This window comes from Callospermophilus lateralis, unplaced genomic scaffold (assembly GCF_048772815.1).
Source record: "Callospermophilus lateralis isolate mCalLat2 unplaced genomic scaffold, mCalLat2.hap1 Scaffold_63, whole genome shotgun sequence".
Classification (NCBI taxonomy): Eukaryota; Metazoa; Chordata; class Mammalia; order Rodentia; family Sciuridae; genus Callospermophilus; species Callospermophilus lateralis.
The window spans coordinates 18,102,313-18,124,150 of record NW_027514713.1 but is presented as its reverse complement, the minus strand read 5'-3'; the positions used below and the strand labels follow the sequence as shown (position 1 = coordinate 18,124,150).

General features: G+C 37.0%; 1 protein-coding gene across 1 annotated transcript; it reads right to left on the bottom strand.

The window, feature by feature from the left end:
• Positions 1-45: 45 nt before the first annotated feature.
• On the bottom strand, positions 46-20,032 carry LOC143389642 (A-kinase anchor protein 13-like). Its single transcript, XM_076842563.1, is given in 6 exon segments — positions 46-161; positions 746-3,614; positions 3,616-3,753; positions 7,286-7,501; positions 17,767-17,880; positions 19,907-20,032. Coding segments are annotated over 6 exon segments (3,579 nt in total).
• Between the last annotated feature and the right edge of the window lie 1,806 nt (positions 20,033-21,838).

Sequence of the window (21,838 nt, the reverse complement as noted above, 5' to 3'; positions counted from 1 at the left end):
GATGGAACAGGCTGCTGTATGAGCAATCTGCTCGGTGCAGCTGCTTCACCAAGATAAGCAGACACAAGGTCTGCCTGGTGACAGCAGCTCAGCAGACTGGGCTTGGGCGGAAATCCTGCATCCTATCCTCTGCGCTGTGCAGGGTCCTGAATTCTCAGACTCTGCTCAGAAGTAATAAGCAATGGAACTGGAGTTTTACTCCTCAGGCAGGAAAAGGAGGGAGTCTCCTCAGTCAAACCACTGACCTCATACCACCATTTTGGGTGCTGGGTTTAAAATGATACTTATTTACAGCTGTTCATAAAACTACCCTGACTCTAAATTTTCTCAGAATACAGACAGAATGATAAAGAGGAAGAGTTTCAGGCTTGTAAATAAAACACATCCTTTACAGCACTGTTTTCTATGGTTCCAAAGAAAAGAACTAGGCCGTGTGAATAAAAACATCTGCTAAATTCCTTCATCTTTTTACAGTACTTGTGATCTAGGCACCATCTTCCAGTTTGGAAAGTTGCAACTGCTCCAGTGTGACAGAGCACTTACAGGCTTAAGTAATCAAGCTGTGAGTCTATAATACAGGAAGCAAAATCTGTCCAACCCCAAGACGACATGCGTCTCTTGATGGTGGTGTCTATTCACTTGGCAATCTACTCAATGAGCAAGAAAGACCTTCAAACAGCATGTCCAAGAGACTCTAAGGAAATCTGCTTCTTGAAATATTAATTTTGTATTTTGCTTTGCTTACCTGTTGCTAGCTCAGGCTGACCAATCTCTGGCTCCTCCCTTCCAGCAAAACATCCTGCAGGGTTCCCAGTCAGCTGTTCTGTCCTAGGGCCCAGATCAGGACCAGATGGTGATAACTGACTGATTTCCCCCTCAGGAATCAGCACTCCTGAGGCTTTGACTCCTTCAATGACAGCTTCCACTATACGGCAGGCAGTCGCCTCTAGCAAGTCTGCTCCCTCAGGGACATGTGCAGCTTCAACAGAGACCATGCGATCACTCCTTTCCCTGCCTGGAGCCAAGATTTGTGTGACTTCTCTCATGCCAGTGGGAGCCTTGTCATCGAGATCTGAGAGCCCTGTCTGTGTGGGGAGCTCCTTAGCAATAAGCTGTAGTGCTCCATCATCCATTTGTGACTCTTTGGAGTCACCCATAGAATAGCCATGGTCTGGTCTCTCCTGCTTCCCTGTCTTCCAATCAGGAGGTACCATTCCCAGGTTTGTAGCTCCCTGTAGTCCAGTCATACCTTTGTTTAGTAAATCTCCTGGCAAACTCTGGATCACATTCTTCTCCTGGCTCAATAAAACTTCTGAAATTGGGATGTTTTGCATGTTGGGTGATCTGTCCTTTCTTCTGGGCCCAGCAGTACCTCGGAGAGCATTAACCATTGCAACATCCACCATCACATTTCCACTCAACTCATGAACACTGGTTTTTCCCTGGGATTCAGTATTATCAACTCCCACATCCAGAGCAAAAGGTGGAGTGCAGTCAAGAGCCTCAGATTCATCTGGCAGAAAACCAGACAACAGAGGTGAGCTGTTCTGTTCTGCATTCAAGGCTTCCTGCCTTGAGTCTGTAGCCAGATTTGCTCCTGGTGGCACCAGGCTCTGTGCAGCCCCACCTTCAGTCACCAGGGAGACTTGTAGGGCCACTTCCTTGTTATGTTTAGTTTCTGTCTTAAGACAAGCAGAGGGTGTGCCCAGTGAACTGCTGGGCAGAAGTGCTTTGTCCTCAGCACAGGCCACCAACGTAGGTTTTTCACAGAATTCTGGAGTCTCTTGTCTGGGAGGTAGTGTTCTCTGCTCTTCCTGAAATGTTCCTGAAGAAAGCTTGTCTCCCTTAATGGAGGAACAAGGCACTGCTTTGTCCTTGTCATCTTGTCTCTGCACTATAGAACTTTCTGGAACCACCAGATTTTTGCCTTCTTCAATAAAAACTGAATCAGAAGTCAAAGTGGCCTTACCCACACTCAGTAGAGAAGAGTTAGTCAGAACTTCAGGAGCTGATGAGGGGCCAGGACCTTCAGGCTCCCCATCATGTCTTCCAGGGCTGGTATTCCCCATGCTTAGCTGAAGCTCCACAGCAGCAGAGGGCAAGAACAGGCCTACTGCCCTGTCTCCTGGCAACTGTTCATCAGGATCATTCAAATCTCCTCCAGCCAGGCCATCTCTACAAGCTGAAGCCCTGTGTGGTTCAGGAGTTGCTGTTCCATTTTCTTTCTGGGAGGGGACAAGAGAAAGTGCGTCATCTTTGGTTACTGATTCACTGCCTGGACTGGCTGCCAGAGAGAAAGTGCTGTCAGATGGCACCGCCTGGTCTGGAACCAGTTCTTTCTCAGTTTTAGGCACAATTGGATACAGAGGTGAAACTACCTCAAGAACATTTGTTAAAAGCGTATCTAGTTTTGAATCTTTTCCCTGACCTTTTTTATTCAAAACTTTGAGAGGACACAAATCTACACATTCTGAAGTGATTGTATTTACTTGTTGGTCTTCAAGGCAGATGGCAGTGGATGGGTCTTGTGTTTTGGGTTGCCCTTTCATGGTGTTTTCAGGTCTAACCAAGTCACTGCAATGTTTTGCAATCAATTCACCACTAGAAGTCACTGTGTTCTGTTGACATTCTGAGTCAGAGCAGAGTTTATCATCTCCAGTGGCACAATAAGCCAGTAGTTTTCTGTTTTGGCTTTGAGTATGAGATGAATTCATTTCTGATCCCTGGTTTGGCATTACATCTTTTTCTATCTCAGAAAAGATTAAATCCAAAGGTAACACTGCTTCACATCTGTCTGCTAAGGAAGTGCTCGGCTCTAATTCATCTAAAATCTTGTTATTTGTAGCAGTTGGGATTATCAGAGAATTCTGATCTAGAGCATCAGCACTTTCCTCACAATTTCCAGAAGTTTCAGTTTCTGCTGTTTTTTCAATGGGGGTTTCTCCAAGACTAAATCCAAATGAAGACTCAGGTCTGTCACTACTCGGGGCACTTGTGGCAAAGACACAGTTTGGAACACTGATTTTATCCACAGGCTCACTTATGACTGGTACGTCAGTGGCTCCAGTTGTGTTGATATTCGACTTCTCAAATCTTTCCTGTATACTTTCTACTGCTTGAGGCATATTATTCTGTGTGGCAGGAGCTATGTTCATGAGGCTATGTTCCACTTCCCCTGCACCTTGTGAGGCGCTGCTTTCTGTTGTTGAACTGTCTGCTAGTTCACCCCCTGAGAAATGCTGGGCTGTGCCTAACTCTGTGACCACATCACCCTGCAGCACACTGCCTCCAATGCTCAAAGACTCCTCGTCTGTGCCCATTCTACAAGACTTTGTTCCAGTTTCTTCATTTTGGTTTCCACAGGATAGCAGGCCAGCTGTGCCCTTTACTCTACAGTCAGGCATGCTCTGAATGTAGCTGTCTTGATTGGACACAGTCCCAGAGTCCATAATAGGTGCCGGTTCCACCTCTTCCCCTTTTCTCGCCACGCCTTTATTTTTTTTACTGTAAGATTGGTCTGTCTTCTCTCCCTCAACTACACTTGAAAAATCACAGGAATTCTCAATCGGTCCAACAGGGCTCCCCTGGCAGCATACAGTGCTCACAGTCTCTTTAGGAGGAGGAGAAAGCTGCTGGCTCAGGTGGACTGAGAAGGAACTGGCCATCTGTCTCTGGGACACTGGGCACACTGGAAGGATCCTGTGCTGTCATCATTAAGGGCGTAAGATTGTCCATCTGCTTGAGGTTTGTTTTCTAGGAGGAAATCAAAGATAACTTTTTAAAAAAGCTGTTCGAGAGAAGATGTCACTGATACTTATAAGCCCAACTCTACTAAACATAACTCACTGCCCTCTTGGCCCTTCCAAGGTCACATGATACGGTGATCTAAGCAAATACAAATTAATTATCTCTCTCTCTTTTTTTTAATATCTTTATTTTTTTTATGTTGTGCTGAGGATCGAACCCAGGGCCTCCCACGTGCCAGGCGAGTGCTCTATCGCTGAGCCACAACCCCAGCCCTAATTATCTCTCATTTTAGCTATTATTTTCCTCTCTCCACTGGTGTGTAAAAAATGACTTAGGAAATACTCACTGATTCTTTTCTATATAGAAAAATATGCTAGAAAGTCGATTAAAACTAAGGCTCAAAAATCTTGTTTTAAAAAAGCACTGTGAGCCAAGAAGAAATACAATCTACCAACAAACATGGAAAAATGTTCACCATCTCTAGCAATTAGAGAAATGCAAATCAAAACTACTCTAAGATTTCATCTCACTCCAGTCAGAATGGAAATTATTAAGAATACAATCAACAGTGTTAATGAGGATATGGGGGGAAAGGTACACTCATATATTACTGGTGGGACTGCAAATTGGTGCACCACTATAGAAAGCAGTATGGAGATGCCTCAGAAAACTTGGAATGAAACCACCATTTGACCCAGTTATCCCATTCGTTGGCATATAATCAAAGAACTTTAAATTAGCATACTGCAGTGACACAGCCACATCAATGTAGCAGCTCAATTCACAATAGCTAAGCTATGGAACCAACATAGATGCCCTTCATGGGATGAATGGATAAAGAATATGTGATATGGAATATTACACAGCCTTAAAGAAGAATGAAATTATAGCATTTGCAGGTAAATAGATGGAGCTGGAGAATATCATGCTAAATGAAATAAGCCAAACCCAAAAAAAGCAAAGGGCAAATGTTTTCTCTCATAAGCAGATACTGATCCACAATTGGTGGGGGGGGATAAGAAAAGAATGAGGGAACTTTGGATTGGGCAGAGGGGAGTGAGGGAGGAAAAGGGAGGGGTATGAGGGTGGGACAGATGGTGGAAAGAGACAACATTATTACCCTATATACACGCATGACTATACTACTGGCCTATACTACTGACGTGACTCTGTATCAGTACATGTATAGCCAGAGGAATGAGAATTTGTGCTCCATTTGTGTACAATGTGTCAAAATGCATTCTACTGTTATATATAACTAATTAGAACAAATAAAAGAGTTTTAAAAAGCACTGTGAGCACCTTCAAAAGATGCTTTTTAATATATTCATTAAAGGGGAAGTGTCTACTTTAATCCTGTCTCATATATTCAAGTATAAATAAATCCTAACCAGTTTCATAAACTGTTTTTAACCACAAGATGCAATCAGATGCCTATGTATCCTAAACACTCACTGATGAGTTACAAAGAATCCTTTAATCTCCCAAAGAAGCCCAACCAATCTAGTTTAACTTTTTTACATATTGGTTCATAATGTCAAGAGCAGTGACATGACTGAGGATACAGCTCAGGGGAAGAACGACTGCCTAGCATGCATGGGGCCCTGGGTTCAAATTCCAGGAGAATTAAGAAAACAAAAAAGTGGCATGGTAGGTATTCTTTGACATTTTGATGTCAATACTGACTTATATGAGAACATACAGCACTAATGTCTAACTTAATTACTCTCAGAGGGTACTAGGACTTGAGATATTACAAGTAATCTCAAAACTATTTTTTGCAACTTTAAAGTATTTTTTTAATGTAAGCAGTAGAACCCACAAAGGAATGGTTAAGATAATCATGGTTCATCACCCTGATGGAAGGAATACTACACAATTATATAAATGTTAACTATGAAGACCACAGTATAAGCAGAAAATAACATTTACAATACAATGTGGGGAAAAATTATATACCTTAATCTGTTATAATTATGTAAAACTCCCATGTGTATACAGACCAGTCTTAGGAAAAATGGAGGGGAAAAAATTACACAGGAGTCTTTAGTAAATTTATATCCTGACTTCAGCAATTGTTATAGGAATACTATTTGCATGATACATTAAAATAATTTTAAAATATGTGATTTGTTATCATTTGTTATTATTTGAACAACTACAATGATCTCATGCATACCTACTGTCATATGTCCTCTCAATCATCTAGTCATTCAGTAAATATGCTGCACACTATATCATGAGACTCTTCCTAATTCCTGAGTCTACTGTAAAAATTTACATATAAAAGAGTAAAATGTGTCATCCTCATTAAAGTATCTCTATTAGAAAACACCACAAAAGAAAAAAAAAGGATTTTCACTAAAAGCTTGCAGGCTACATTTAAGAGTATTCAAAATTAACTTGATAACATTCAGACTGAAAGCAACAGTCTCCTAAAATCTATGAAAGCAGGTCACAACATTTAATAAACATTACAAAATAGAGATCTGCAGAAATAAGTAATGTTACCTGAAGAATTTTGGAAGCTCCTAATACATGCATTCTCCACAATTTTAACTGCTCATATTTTCTGCCAACCATACCTTTCTGGTAGCTTTGACATCTATTAGTTGCTATTTTCAAGTGGACAATCATTCACCTAGTAAGAAGAGTTCTAAGGGGGAAAAAACTGATTTTCTAATAGTCTCTTCAAAGGAAAATAAAATTAGTGCTTTGGAACAAACAATTCAAAAAGACAGAGGCAGGCACATTATTCAACCCTACTATGGAATCTTTTAGCCTGCTGGTCTCAGAAATCATGTCTGCTCTCAAAGAAGCTTCTGCCATTGAACTGAACCCAAATGACCTTAAATGAAATTATTAACAAACTGTATCCAAATCCAATCAGCTCTAAAATAAACAACATGGAAAATTAAACTTAGTCTTTCAAATGTTGTGGTCAAGAGAAATGTACCCATATGACGCCTATACTACTCATAATAAATGCTACCAGGGAGTCTGTAATGTTTTTATGTCTGGTAACAACTTTATCTTGAAGGACTGAATGGATTATAAAATTTAAAAATTTTTTTAGTGATCTTTTTAACCATGTAACTATCAATTTAAATATAGCAATACTACAATTACTCACTAAAACAGCTGGGAAAAGGCTTCACTGATGAGCAAACTGGGTTCGTGTTCTTTAGCGACAATCTCAGAAACTGTTTTCCCTCATTTAGTTCTATAAAATTAAACCAAACACAGACAAATTTCCTTTTATGCCAGGAAAATTTAGTTCTAGTTGTTGTTTACTTCTACATCTACAATGTGTGTTTATAAATCTGGCAGAAGTCAATTTAAAACACTCAGCCCCTTACTGCTACAACCCTAATGCTAATTCTGTATCTTAAGTGATATCATCTAATGCCACAAACGTTGCTTTACAGGTTTCATGGCTTTGGTGGAAGCATTTTATGTTTTAACAGCAAGCTTCACTGGGATAGGCAGGGACACACACAGGAGCATACATAAACCTGCAAATGAAAACCTTCCTTACCATCAGTTGCTGTTGGATGTTCATAAGTTTAAAAATATGTCCAGAGCAAGTCTCTCCAGGAAACGGAGGTTCATGATGTGATTCAGACTCAGAGGTCAATGTATAGATGTCCAATTCTCGATGATGCCTCACAGAACAATCTCCATAAGGGATTTCATAGGATAAACTGCTCCAGGAGTCTGGCTCTCTAGCATTCTCCCTGCAAGCAAGTAAACTCTGGTTAATATATAAACACAATCTCGCAGGTGTAGGTTTAACCTGGCAAATATCACATCATATTTCTAACCTGACTGTTATTAAGGAAGGCTCTATAGCAAAATTTTGGTTTATACAGCTCCCCAATAATACAGGAATATAACAAATTTCTCTTTCCTTCTCATAAGAGGTTACAAATTGGGCAAATGGAAACCACAGGATTCCTCCCTAAAGATATTCTTAAAGAGAAGTTTAGGATCTTAAAATAGTTAATATTATGCTAACAACCAAATAATAAGAATGTGTTAAGAAAGATGGCTTTAGCCTGGTTTCCAATAGTAGCAAGATTTATTAAAAATTGCTCTTTAATAGATTATACCTTACACTAATTACAGATTATGTGGGAAGAAATACCCAGTTGCTACAACCCCTTTAATGGTACTTTAACGTTTGTAATGAGTGGAGGAAACACCCTCAAACTTCTTGAAGTCAATTCCACAGAGAAAACTATAAAATGCCTTATACTATCCTTATTAATATAATTATAAGATTCTGTTTTGAATCATTAATTTATTTTTAATTTAAAGAAGAAACAGGGCTGGGGTGTAGCTCATTGGTAGATTGCTTGCCTAGTATGTATAAGGCCCTGGGTTCAATTCACAGCACCACTAAAAATAAACAACAATAAACAAACAACTGTGCTGAATTCATTTCATTACAAACATATATACAAATAAAATTGACAAGGGTACAGGCATATAACAAAGCATTTCTGGCACGGGCCTCAAAGCATGAAGTCTCTATATAGTTCCACTATTAAAAGTCAGTTGTTTGGATCAAGGCAAGTGAATTTGTTTTGTAAGGGCAACAGTACCTCTAATTCTACCCTTGCTTCTATAAGACACACTCATAATGCTTGCATGAAATACAAACCAAAATGTCTATTGTGTTTTTCACAGCAGAAGAAGGAATTTCAGGGCACAAGATAAACCAGCAATGAAAGCAGACAATGGTACACCATACAACCTCATATTCCCAATTACAGTATTTTGGCACACATTTCAAGTGTTAAGCAGCCTTTTCAATGTTCAACAGAAGTATAAAAATTTCTAAAGTTCTGATCCTTGGTGTCACTGTCCATTTTTGTTAGTTTGATATAAGGTGTAATGACAGAGTTGGAGATTTCTGTATTCAAACTTCAGGGTTGTTATTTCCTAGCTACAGGATGTTATACAAGTCTCTTAATTTCTTTGGGTCTTCACTACATAATGCACACAAAGGGATTTTCAAGAATTAGAATACAAAGAACTATGACTTTACTATTTGGCATGGAGAAATAAAAAAATGATGTTGCCTATTACTCCTCCTGCTTTCATCCATTTAAAAATAGTTCCTAGTATGCCTTCCTTCCTTGTTCATCTTGTTTTCTGTATTTATCAGAAAATCCTGTTTCTTCTTAAAGCTTTAAAAATACTGAAAACAGTTCTCAAACATCATTTTGAGTAGATACCTAGTAGCTCAAATATTAGGTACAACAATCAGATTATGCTATTAATCCTTCCCTCCTTATCTGAAATGTTCTTTATTTTTTCTTTTCTTATAACACTGGTGTTTTGGGGTTCCTCATATTTCACCTAAGCAAACAGTACACACTGGTAAAGTATCTTAAGAGATTATGGGGGAAAAGAAAGGTTATATTTGACATCAATGTCATGTTTTGAAATGAAAGAAATTAAAAATTCAAGACAGAGACACAAGTAATTCAATTGTCTCTCCAGAAACTATTTTACCTCATAAATCATACCTGTCATTAATAACTCAACTTGAGAACAAGTGAAATTTTAAAAGTGTGGTGGAGTGAAATGCCTTTTTAAAAAGTATAAAAGCATGCCCTTCAGGGTAACAATGAAGGCTATTGCAAAGAACACTACTGCAATTTCCATACTTTAGAATGACTGCCTAAACCAGGTGCAGTGGCACATGCCTGTAATTCCAGCAGATCTGGAGGCTGAGGCAGAAGAAGAGTGAGAGTTCATAGCCAGCCTCAGCAATTTAGCAGAGTCCTATGCAACATAGGAGACCCTGTCTCTAAATAAAACATAAGAAAGGGCTGCGAATGTACCACAGTGGTAAAGCACCCCTGTGCCTAGTTCTCCCATCTCCCAAAACAGGGTACCTAATAGTTGCTTAAAATAAGACTGGCATATACTGTGCTGAATGTTTTATGTATTTATTTATGTATTTTATATATTTATGAATTTGTCAAGCTACTCTACTTTGGGTAAAATGACCTCTAATAAAAAGTACCTACCTATAAGTTAGATCCTTAAAAGTTCAATGGAATGGCTCAAAAAATAAATAAATAAATAAATAAATCAGCTACACCAAATGAGAAAGAGACAATTTCTCTGTAAACTCAATTAAGCTGAGTTGTTTCATGGTCTTTTAGGCCACTAAAAGACCATGAAACAGATGTCATCCAATTGTTAGCCTAATATTTTCCTGTCAGATGAACTTAACAATCTGAAGGAGAACTTAAATCACTGTAAGTTAAACATGCCATAAATCTGAAGTTTGTTTGGTCTATTACAGGCTTATTTAAAAAAAAAAAAACTGTGGGTTAACAGAAGAGCAGAGAACTGAGGGTTTGATGGACAACTCTTCATTGAAGAGTAACTGGAAGAGTTACTACTGATCAAGAACAAACTTTCTCAACCTAATGTTACACAAGGTTGACGTGCTACTGTCTCATACTGATATTTTCTATTAGGCTCAAGAGGATCTAAAGATTAGTTTTTAATTTGTATAAACTTTTGGATAAAGCATATAGGGAAAGAAATCAGAATTTTTTACATTAAAAGTTTTATAATGTAAACCTAAGAAAACTAAAGTCACTACATAAGCATACATAAAACTTTTTACTACTGTAAATTAGCTCTAGAGGCATGACTATTTATTGGTGACTATTAGTCTTATGGCTGCCTTTTTACATGATGAATACAGGGTATTAACAATCTCTACAGCTACACTATAAAGACATCCAATGGAAAACTCATATCTAATTTGATATAATAAATACAATTTAACTTCTTTTATAAAAACACTAAAGAGTAGTAGCAAGATTTTTGCTAGTTCCATGGTGTTTTTCCTTCCACTCAATTTCCTGTTAATAAGGAAAAAAAAACCACAGTACTTTTTTTTTAAAGGAAGTTTGGAAATTTTTATTGAACTCATGAAGGAAGTAGCCCTAAAGGAATTAAGAGAGTTGACGAAGAAAGATAAATTGTTAAAGACCCAAACATTAATGATCATAATTTAAATTTGATGGACCACCTGCTAACAAATTCTGCCAAAACAGCAGTAAGAGATGAGCATACATGTACTACTAAGTACACACACACATTCAATCCCCAGACCACCTAATATTTTCATCTTTTAAAATCCTTTCTAAATTTATCCTACTATCAAGCCTGTTCACAGATTTCTGAGGTAGAAGAGACCTGTTCCCAGATGAGTGAACTGAAAGGGATCCTGAAGAATACTGACTATTGACTGAAGAGTCAAACAATATTAGGTTTGAACCCCAAACTGCTTTGGTTATCATGAGAAAGCTGTTCAACCCTGAAGCCTGTTCCTTTATACCTAAAATGAGAATACCACCAACCCAAGGATTGTTACAAATATGAAAAGCAGCCATGCACAAAGCACTGGATATAAAGCAGGCATCTAAAACTGGTGTTACTATTAGCTATTAAAATGTTCCTGTTCGGGGAACTCAAGAAAAACGGATCCCTAAAACTTTAAGAAGAGCTTCTCAATCACCGTGGCCCAACAAAGCTTTGGAGCCAATTGATGCCTTTGGCACAACAGTAGAACTGAAAAAATAAAGGAAAGGAGAAAAATAAACAAAAATACAAGAAGCACGTAGGTGAGGAGCAGCAATGTAAAGCAAAGGTCCTCTTAGAATAATTTAATCCACTTCTTTCCTAAATTCCTAAGTCAGAGGTGTGTGTTCAGGAGAGAGCTGTCCTGCAGGCTTCTTATCACTATAAGGAGCATCTGCATCCATGGAAACAAAACACTGCTACAGATACACAAAACTAAAGCACGGCCCAAGAATTACTTCATTTCCTATTAAGCTAAAAGTGGAACATATCCCATCCGGGCCCTCTCTTTTCAGAATGAAACAATTGGGACTTTGTTTTACCAGTTATCCAAAGAAGAACCCTGAAAGTGTTTGCTCGGCCAGACAAGCCCAGTCTCACACAGATGTCATCTTCTAAGAAATTAGTAGTCAGAGGTGGAAAATATAAAATAATGTCTTTACTACTCAGTTTGGCATCAAAGTATTTAAAAATCTAGTCTTTTCTATCTTTCAAGTAGATATAACAGAGTTAAAGAAAATGTTCATTCTTCAGAGCCACACTCTTTCAGAAACTGGGATTGCATGAAAAAGTATGTACCCACTGCTAGTTTTTGGTGTTCTATTTGCAGATGTACAAATTTGGTATATTTTCAAAACATCTCTGTATGCAGAGGAGTATTTGAGCAGGGAGTGGGGGGTTGGGGGAAGCAAGCATGGGAAGGAATTGCATCATGTGCATTTTGGAAAAGGAAGGAGCTAATTAATGGTAAAAATGTGATCTTCTATATTCCATCCTACATACCTCTAAGGCAGACTTCTCAACCATTTTTTTTTCATTATTATCCCTCCAAGTAGCCTTTTTAGACATTTTTCTCCACTTCACACCTCATGAAATTTTAATACCATTGATATACACATATTTGTATTATGTCTATCTTTATTTTATATGTAAAGAGTAAGATTATATTTTTGTAGCCCCAAGATTCAATTTATACTCCCTGGGGGATATCAATCCTGTTGTAATGCATGCCCCAATATTCCAGTTCCATGTTCACAGTTCCAAAGTGATAAAATGTATAACTTCTTCATAACATTATAACTAGAACAGTAGAAAACAGATATCTTTCCTGAGTAGTTCTCAGGTTTGTTGTTGTTTTTGCAGTACAAGCACTACATGTATTGACAAACTTAAAGATAACAATTTAAGTATTTTAAAATATAAACTCAGAGCTGTCCAGTAGCCTTACAGCAGTAGTTCAGAATAGGGAGACTCTTATAAAATGTCCAGCAAAAAATAAATGATTGCTTTGATAGTGGAGAAGAAATCAGAATTCTCTGATTGGGCCAATTAAAAACTTACAACTTATTTTTAAATATGTTATCTAATTTGGTTATCTCTGCACATCCGCTGCTAGAAAAAGAATCTTGGTTCACATGAAATAAAAAACACATCATGCTATAACTAACTATAGGTCCAGTTGTTGAGATCTAGGCTGCAATTTTTCATTAAATCCAGAAGACTTCTGATTGTGATAAATGTTTTTGTTTTTCCTTTTCATGACAAATTTCTTTGTATAGTACCTTCCCTTTTGAAAGAGAAAGAAAAATATGGAAGTGTTGAGTCTAATTTTGGGGTCAATGAAGGTTTGAAGTTTTTCTGTCAAACAAGAATGCTTGCTGTGAATTCTAAAAGTAATTGACAAGGTGAAAAAAGATTTCATTTTATAAAACATTCTATACCAGCATGTTTGACAAAACAGTGTGGAGAATCAACTAAAAATCCTGCTCCATTTTGCATTTGAAAACAATGCTTTGTCTAAATTCAGTTTCATGGATAAAAGTGAATATAATAAAATAGTACTCTATATTCCCCCTAAGAATTACCTTCTAAGGATACTCAGATTTCTTTACACTATTTACCAATCCTATACTGGCTTCAAAAAAAACTACCTTAGCTTCATCTTGAGAGGAAAATCATTAATTAAATAAAGTGTGATTTAAGGTTGGATCCGTTTACTATTTGGAGACAATAACAGGTGTTTTATGTTTTCTTTAATTACAAAATTAACGTCTTTTATTATTAGAAATGTTTTTCCATTTTAAGCTGTATTTCATAGCAAATTATATTCTTGAACCAGCCATCTCACAAGTATTTTGGAAATAATATTTTATTATAAAATTCAGTCTGTGTCTAGTGTTAATTAATGCAATGAAGCATTTATTTTCAAAAAAAGAAAGTATTCTTTTCAGTGTTCAAAATTTATTAAAAATCACTATATATTATATAAGTAGTATGCTTCAATTCAAACAATTCAAACGCAAAAAAAGTAGGAAGTTCATGTCTCTACTCACCTGTCCCTAAATATGTTACTACTTTTACCATACTTTTTTAGGGGGGGGACTGAATCACATCTAGAGCCATCTATGGTAGGCAAGCAAGAAAGGGTTACTTTAAAAATGCTTTTACCGGGGTTGGGGCTGTAGCTCAGTGGCAGAGTGTCTGCCTAGCATGTTTGAGGCACTGGGCTTGATCTTTAGCACCACATAAAAATAAACAAAATGAAGACATTCTGTCCATCTACAACTATAAAAAAAAATAAGAATTACAAAAAAAAAAAAACCTTTACCACTTCTCTACAGTCTCTATTCAAATGGAAAGTTCTTATTAGAAAACATAAAAAAGTTAGAAAACATACATTGGGGATATAATTGTAATATCTGGATTCAAAGTTTTGTTTTAGAAGAAAACTTAGAATGTCTAGTATTTCAACCTATTTTCAGACAATATTTGATAAAAGTTTACAGATGAAAATCAAGAAGTAGCTGTCTTTTGAAGGTCAATCAATCACCGGGTTTTAGAAACTAAAACATTTCAAAACACTAACAGTAAACACTTCAGTAAAACATACCAGAGAACTAAAAAATTAGAGCCAGCAATGTGGATGAAGCATGATGTAAAAAAACAAGAATAAGGCACAAAGTTCTTTTTCTTTTCATACACAATCAGCCCAAATAATTAGGAATTGCAAGTCTAATCCTTGCAGAAGGATAGAGAGAGACATCCTGATTAGAAGCAGCTGCAGCAAAAAGACATCGTACATTTATCCAGTAACTACAATGCACACACTATTGTGTAGACTTTCCATGAAGAATCTTGATTAATCTGACACTGACACTGCCCTCAGTATACAGAAAACCTGAGGCTATCAATACAGCTTAACTGATGCAAAGAAATTATCAGTTAGCTTCAGAAAGAGGACACAGACTTCTGCTCCAAGCTAAGTGTTTAATTTGAGAATCATTTCTGCCCCTCTCCCCAAAATTAGGGAGAAGGGGGATATATATATGTACATTCACCTTTCCAAAGGATCAGCTTCTGAGAACTAGAATGATTACAACACAGCAGAAACGTTATCCCATCAAGTGGCAGGAATTCCTAGAAGAAGCCTTCTTAGCGCGTACCACTGAAAGAAAGAAAATTATTCCCCTCATAAACCTAACTAAACCTTAGTAGAAGCAGGCAGAAAATAAAATAAATAAGCGAAATATATTATGTGTTAGAAGTTGATAAGTACAATGAAAAAACATAAAGCAGGAAAGGGGAACATGGAATTCTGAGAGAAGGCAGTTGTATATTGTTATAAGGTAGACAAGAAGCCTCAATGAGACGTGATGAGCAAGAACATGGAGCAAGGGAAGGCACAAGTTTAAGAAGTACAAAAGCAGACTTAAGGCAGTTTAATTCTAGCCTAAAAAATTAATTCCATGATTAAACAAGAAATTAAAAACTGAAGCCATCCATGGAGATGCACACCTGTAAATCTCAGCTACTCAGAAGTTGATGCAGGAGGCCTGCAAGCCTAGAAGGGTAACTTAGACCCTGTCTCAAAATAAAAAGGGCTGGGTATGAGCTCCTGGGTTTAATCCACAGAAAAAGAAAGAAAGAAAAGGAAAACCAAACAAGTGGGAAGAAGCAAAGAGACAAAAGGGAGGGAAAACTAAGTTAACCCCCAAAACACACTTATCTCTATCCTTTCACAACAAATTACCAAATTATTCCAAATGTCAGTAGCTGAAAAGAACACAGAAAACTTATACATGATGACTAGAGCAGAAAGATTCAGTTGTCAATCTCCTTTGCTTAAATAGTTGGCTTCTAGTGCACCAACTAGGGGTCTCGCTGATATCCTTACAAATCAAATATCAAATATTAATCAGCAGAGGCTCACATGCTAAAGAGTTCCCTGGCCTTCCACAAGTAGAGTCTTCAAGGACTCTAATCTTTTCTTCACATCTGTTGTGATTAAGCTACCTGACTGAATGTGGGTAGGTAGCAGAATATTCAGGGGAATGGGGGGGCATGGCTGGCAAGAATGATAGAGAATGTGGGAAGGGGATAAGAAGAACGCTGATAAGTAGAAAATGAAAGAGATGGCATTACTACAGGCCTGAAGAAGTGAATGGGTCAGGAATAATTTCTGTTGATTCAGACAAAAACTCTATTCTGCAGAGGAGAGTACACAATACTCATTTTGATTGGCTTGGGATGGCAGTGCAGGGCACCCACAGTCAGCAGGTACAAATGGACACTCAAGAGGAGTGTGGTTTGGAAAGGGGGGTACTGAGACATATAAAGAGGTATCAGAACCAAAGTCAAGGGAAGAAATGGAAACTAAAGTTCAGAAAGTTATCCTGGAAAAAATGCTACAAGGATATAGAATAAATTTAGAACCCCAGCTGTCATTATAAGTTCAGTTGGTTTATGTTTCCAAGAAAAGTAATCGCCTGCTACCTTCCTAATTTAAGGACCCTTCTAAGGAAGATTCCAAGCACATCCCTCTCCATCAAAGTACTGGACTCTGCTGAGGTTTATTATTATCATGGCTAAAACCCAGGATTGTATCCCTGTCCTACTTGCCCTTCCCTAACTACTCATATTATTCTACTATCTAATTAAGATGCTCCTTTCTAGGTACATACGTACACATATATACATATAAAGACACACACCTTTAACTTTAAAGTTTTTCTAATTCAGAAATAATTAGTTAATAAAAATTACCTCCATTCCTTTCTAAGAGCCCAGTCACAGACTGATTCTACCCAGTTTCTCCCTATCACCAACATATAATACATTTTTAGCAATGGTAATGAATGGTACCTGCTAGACAGCAGACCTCAAGTTCCAGATATACCTTTTCCAATATAATGCACATCGCAGCAAACAAGATGACTGGCAGTCTAAATTATAAAAAATACCTAATACTCCTGGGGGGCGGGGAATCAGTATCTATGCTGACCACTATTTTTTATTTCTTATCCCTAACAGTTTGGGAGAAAAATTCCTGTCTCAAATCTTATATCCCATATTTTTCAAAATAACTTTTGCAATGCAAGAAGGTAAATAAAACTTTCAGTAGTCATAATCTTAGTTCTTAATTGTGGCATAATTTTCAGAATTTGGTAGGTATCAGACATAAAGATAATTTATATGAAATGTCACTGGAATGAAAATGGGCAACCTGATCCAATACTGGCAAAAAACAGATATTCAAAGTGCTTCACAAACAAATTAACCTTACAACACCTACACCAACAAAGTGGAACTCATAAAAAAGATTGACAGTCTAATCATTCTCTAGATGGTAATAGTTAAGCTGTTGGCATTTTTAGAGGTTCCCTCTAACTATACACTCTTCTGAATTCTGATGAAAACTGGTTTATTGTTAACTTTAAAGCAAGGTCAACTGAGGATAGAAGCTCATCTCCAAATACAAATCAATATATCTTCAAAGGCTAGAACAGGCCAAGAGATAAGCATTACCGGATCACCCCTTTCTGTTAGAAGTAGCATTGTCCTCATAACTTCATAAAAATTTTTATTAAGTAAACATCTTTTAATTCTATTAAATTTAAAAATACAATAGTGATTAAGCTTTCATTCCACAATGAACCATAACTTATGAATTTGGGGCAAATTTGGCTTCATAAAAGTTTTGCAGGTTTTTTCATCCTAGATATGAGAAATGCATAACTGCTTGTGTTTTATTTTTTAGTTTTACCACCATGAAATTCAGAATAAAATCTGTATGCCCATGAGAATTCATATCTTCTACCACGTTTTAGTATTTCCAAAATTTCAACATTACAATAAATTAATATTTTTGCTGATCCTGATTTTTATTTTTCAAATAATAACACTTTATTTCATTTATTTCTAATTAGGTTCACACTTCTTTGGAACAAACAAGATTAACAAAATAGAGCACCTATGTATTTAAAAATCTGAATCACTCTGGTTCACTCTTAATATTATTCTATAGTAAAGAACATAGAACAAAAATATTCAAGAACTAGTAAAGGCTAAAAAAGATCCCAAATATTTACCAGGAGCAATGGTCTCCAAAGTATCAGAACTGACCTTCCGGGTACTTGTACAGTGATGGAGGGTAGAACCCGAAAATACCAGGTAAAAAACTACATCATCTTCAACTTTGTCCTCTTCAGCAAGCAGTACTGTAACAACACAATCACCCTAGGAAAGGAAAAGATATAGCAAATTTGCGTTAGCAAAGCTCCTCTTGGAAGCCTATCTTCATAAAATATTGTAGTTAAGGAAAATTACATATATCATCTCAACTGTGAAACTATACCCCAATTCTGGTAGGTTATAACAACAAACACATACTAAGCACTTACCTGCCAGGCAATATTTAGGCATTGGAATACAAAATGAGCCTGAAAATAAGATCTCTAACTTCTTTGAGCTTACATTTTGGTGGAGGTGATTAGATAAACATGTAAATTATTAGCAGTGTATTTACTTGGTATGTAGGTTCGCAATGAGATTTAAAAAAATTAGACAAAGAAGATGGAGTGGTATATTAAATAGTGATACCCTCACAGAATACTTTTGGCCCATTTTCTAGTTTCAGAAATAATTCTCTAAACTCTACACCTCAAGGATCATCACCAGGTCCACACATTCTCCAACGAATAATGAACCCAACTGGAAATACCAGCATACAAAGAGCATGTGCCTAGACTCCAGATAAATCTGCACTGAAGTCCCACCTACAAAGACTTTAATTAGCTCCACTAAACTCACTTCCCTTAAAAACTACACAGAGATGATCCTTCTCTCCTTATAGCTCATGTATGAAAACTTTTGGAAGAGATTCAGCTCTCACCTTAATCTAACAGAATAAAAGGTCACTTTTCTAACTATTTTGTGTCTCCTGACCATCTGGCATCCAAGCTCTTTTTCATTCATCCCTCCATGAAGACTCTGTAATCAGATAAAAATCTTATGCCAATAACTTATGCCCATGCCTTCACAACTAAAAGGCAAGATACTTTCGTTATATTCTTTTAGCAGTTTTTATAGACTGATTTTTAAACCTGGGGTCAATGGCTAAATCCAATATATTCTATGAAAAACAGTTCTAATCACTATTCTCTCAATTATAAACATTACATAATTTGTGTTGTAACCACAAGGTAAGGAGATTTTAAAGCATCAAGGTTTAAGGCACTGTAATTTAATATTATGCAAATCTTCATAATGAACTACAGGGGGAAAAAACAATTTAGAGAAAACCCGGTCATTTAAACACCAAAATTAGAGGAAAGACTTTTCATTAATTAAAACCCCTTTCCTTTCCATTTTAACAATGAAGTTTGTAAGAGAAACATGCCACCCTGTGGTCAGATCTCATTAAGCCTCAGAGAAATCTATAAAGTCAAACACAGGACTGAGTCTATTAATAGATGTGCTCCAGTAGGTCAATTCAGAAAACAGAGTTCAAACTATTTCCCAAAGTGCTGGGATCTCTTAAGAGTTCAAATTTGTAAAAACACAACATGTAAGAAGTCAGAATAAACCACAATCATAAATAAGCTGTAACTTATGATGCCTCAAATTTAGTTATTGACATGATTACTGAAGAGTTCCAAAAGTATCCTAACACAAGGAGTATAGTAAAACAGAATTATCACTAACTTAGATCAGTTGACAGAATTATACTCTCTTACATGTAAGTTCTCCTCTTGGAAACAGTTGTGAAAAGCTCAAGCTTGTAAAATGTTTAATATCATTTGCATGACACAACAAATTAAAATGTTTACAGCACAAAAGAAGAATCAATTTCTCAAGGCATTGAAATATCATTATATCCTGAAAAAATGCAAACCAAAGTTCAAAAGTTTCATTCCTTTTCCACACAAGTTGGAAAAAAATGATCCATGGGCCATATATTGCCTCCCACTTGTTTTGTAGGGCTCACAAGGAAGGTTTTCACATTTTAAATGGCCCACAAAAAACAAAAATCAAATGAAACCTTTAATATAAAAATTATATAAATTTGAATTTCAGTGTTCATAGTTTTGTTTATATGCCTATTTTATTAAATTTTATTTATTAAGTGCTTATTCATTTGCACATGGCTACTTTTGCACTACAATGGGCCACAGCAATTGAGTGTATTTAACCAACTGGATCTTCAAAGGGGAGGGATTACTTAAATTTCTAATTGTAATTTTTTTTAACTTAGATTTCTCACCTTGAATTCTAAGACTTTATATTCCTTTTCTAATTGGAGGATTTCCTTTTCACATCTTTCTGAGAGACTTTCTGTGACCTTACTGGTGATGTCTGGGACCTGTTTCTTTTTTCTCCTATCTATCATTTCTTGAAGGTAGCCATTTTCCTTGCTCTGTCTTTTGAGGGTTAGGGGTTTTGATTAGTATATTTTGGTTTCATTTTGTATTATTTTTCACTTGTCTGTTTCCCTTGTTTCTACTGCTCTTGCAAATAGCCAAATTTGATCATGCTCTTTCACTTTTCCTTTAAGGTTTTACTTCTATTTTCTCTCCTCCTCCCTCATAACCATCACATCCTATATCTCTTTTGCATTTTCCCTGTTCACCTTTTGAAACTTCAAATTCTTTTATACCTACCTAAAATTCTTCCCTCGCACTGAACTCTATTCTTAACATCTTTTAGCACTAATTGGTTCATATAATGCCTGCTCCCATCACTAATGATGTAGCAATTATTAATGCTACGGAAGTCATAGTCATAGTCACTTCTTTGGTTTTTATGCCACACATAATACATAACTTGCTGTTCTTCCTGGTGGCAACTGCTCACCATACTATTTGTTTCTTGTGCTAATTAACATTGTAGAAGTCACAGTAGAAACTAAGTATTTAGTTTAATGCTGTATGTTGTTTGCATAGGTTGTTGACATTATTTTCCTTCCCCTAATCTGTGAGGTACTGAAAACCTAGAGAGACACTGTAAATTCATGGGGTAGAAAACTCTGCCACTTCAGATTCATACTGATAAATGGGTAGACACACAAAAAAATATAAAAAAGGGAACAAACAATCCCAAACAACCCAAAATGCTTCAAGAACTGTCTCCATTAACAGCAGAGCAGAGGAAATGTCAGAGAGAGAGATTTTCTTCATCCATTCATCTGTTGAAGGGCACCTAGGTTGGCCCCATAGTTTAGCTATTGTGAATTGTACTTCTATACATAAACATTGATGTGGCTGCATCACTATAGAATGCTGATTTTAAATTCTTTGGATATATACTGAGGAGTGGGATATCTGGATCAAAAGATGATTCCATTCTGTGTTTTGAGGAATCTCTATACTGTTTACCACAATGGTTGCACCAATTTCTGTCCCACCAGCAATGTCTGAGTGAGTGTACCCTTTTCCCAACTTCCTCGCCAATGTTTATTTTTGCTTATATTCTTGATAATTTCAGCATTGCTTTAATTTGCAGTTCTCTAATTCAACACCTGCTAGAAATGTTGAACACTTTTATAATACATTTGTTGACTGTTCATATTCTTTTTGGAAGTGTCTTTTTAGTTTGCCGATTTATTGATGGGTAGTTTTGTGTTTTGTTGTAGTTGCTGTTTTTGGTGTTAAGTTTTTTATGAATTGTTTGTTTAGAAATTAACACCCCAGGGGGACCCAACATGGCTGCTGGCAAGGAGGCAGCATTTTCAATGCCTCCGCAGTTACGGTAGCAGAGAGGCCCATTAATTCACCTGCATGCGTCCTGCTGAGGGACTTCTAGCAAAATTCCGCTGAAAGGAGACCTGCCGGGAATTAGTAAGTCTATTAGAGGGGTCACTTTGTCCCAGACGAGTGAATCTCAGCCAGTGAATCTCAGCAGCGAGGATCCCGCCGGCCAACGCCGAACTCCCGCTGCCCACACTTTGCAGCGTACTTACAAACGGCCACAGCCTGCTTGGGCCCCAGCCAGACTAGCGCAGAGGCGGTTCGGCACTGCAAACGACCACCCCCTCCCCCCTGCCGGCTCGGCGCTGTGAACAAGCGTGGCCCGGTGGGCACAGCTCCACCTACTGGAAGAATAGTGAATCGAACTCTAAGACTGCATGTATTAAAAATTTTTTCTTTTTTTTTTTTATTGGTTTTGTTTTGTTTTTGTTGTTGTTGTTTTCCCCAAA